Below are 354 nucleotides of genomic sequence, written 5' to 3'. Positions count from 1 at the left end.
GTACATCTGGCTGAGCACTGGACCTTCGATACTATTGGCGAAGGTGCTGATACGAACCTTCGTACTTTCTCGAATAATCCATACTCTGTCGTATGCGGTTATGTCACAACAACCCACAAGAGGTATAGCTTTCTTCGTTGGATACGGTATTATCTGCTTTGAGGCGATTGCGTCGCTATTACATTACTTGTAATTTTTCCGTGCAACTATTCAACAGAAGATGGTATAATGAACTTAGCAGGTTGAACAGAAATAGTGGGATTTACATATGGAATCAAGAATGAAATTATTACTCCTCGCAGGCTTATAGACGAAGTTTGTAATTAATAAAATCGTATCTTTAACGATTTTTTT

At 38.1% G+C, this 354-nt stretch overlaps 2 protein-coding genes across 2 annotated transcripts in view; both read left to right on the top strand.

Moving 5' to 3' along the window:
* Positions 1-354, top strand: part of LOC116840861 (microsomal glutathione S-transferase 1-like) — a 4,569-nt gene that overhangs the window by 1,600 nt on the left and 2,615 nt on the right. The window lies entirely within an intron of this gene.
* LOC116840860 (microsomal glutathione S-transferase 1-like) overlaps positions 1-354 on the top strand; it is a 19,750-nt gene extending 19,396 nt beyond the window's left edge. The window contains exon 3 of the mRNA XM_032808151.1: positions 5-354. Within this exon, the coding sequence (XP_032664042.1) occupies positions 5-193 (189 nt within the window). The 3' untranslated portion in view covers positions 194-354. The remainder of the gene's footprint in view (positions 1-4) is intronic.

Source organism: Odontomachus brunneus, unplaced genomic scaffold (assembly GCF_010583005.1).
Source record: "Odontomachus brunneus isolate Ranch 3 - 2012 unplaced genomic scaffold, Obru_v1 Obru_scaffold_012, whole genome shotgun sequence".
Classification (NCBI taxonomy): Eukaryota; Metazoa; Arthropoda; class Insecta; order Hymenoptera; family Formicidae; genus Odontomachus; species Odontomachus brunneus.
Note: the sequence above shows the minus strand (reverse complement) of the source record. Positions and strands in the feature narration are given on the sequence as shown.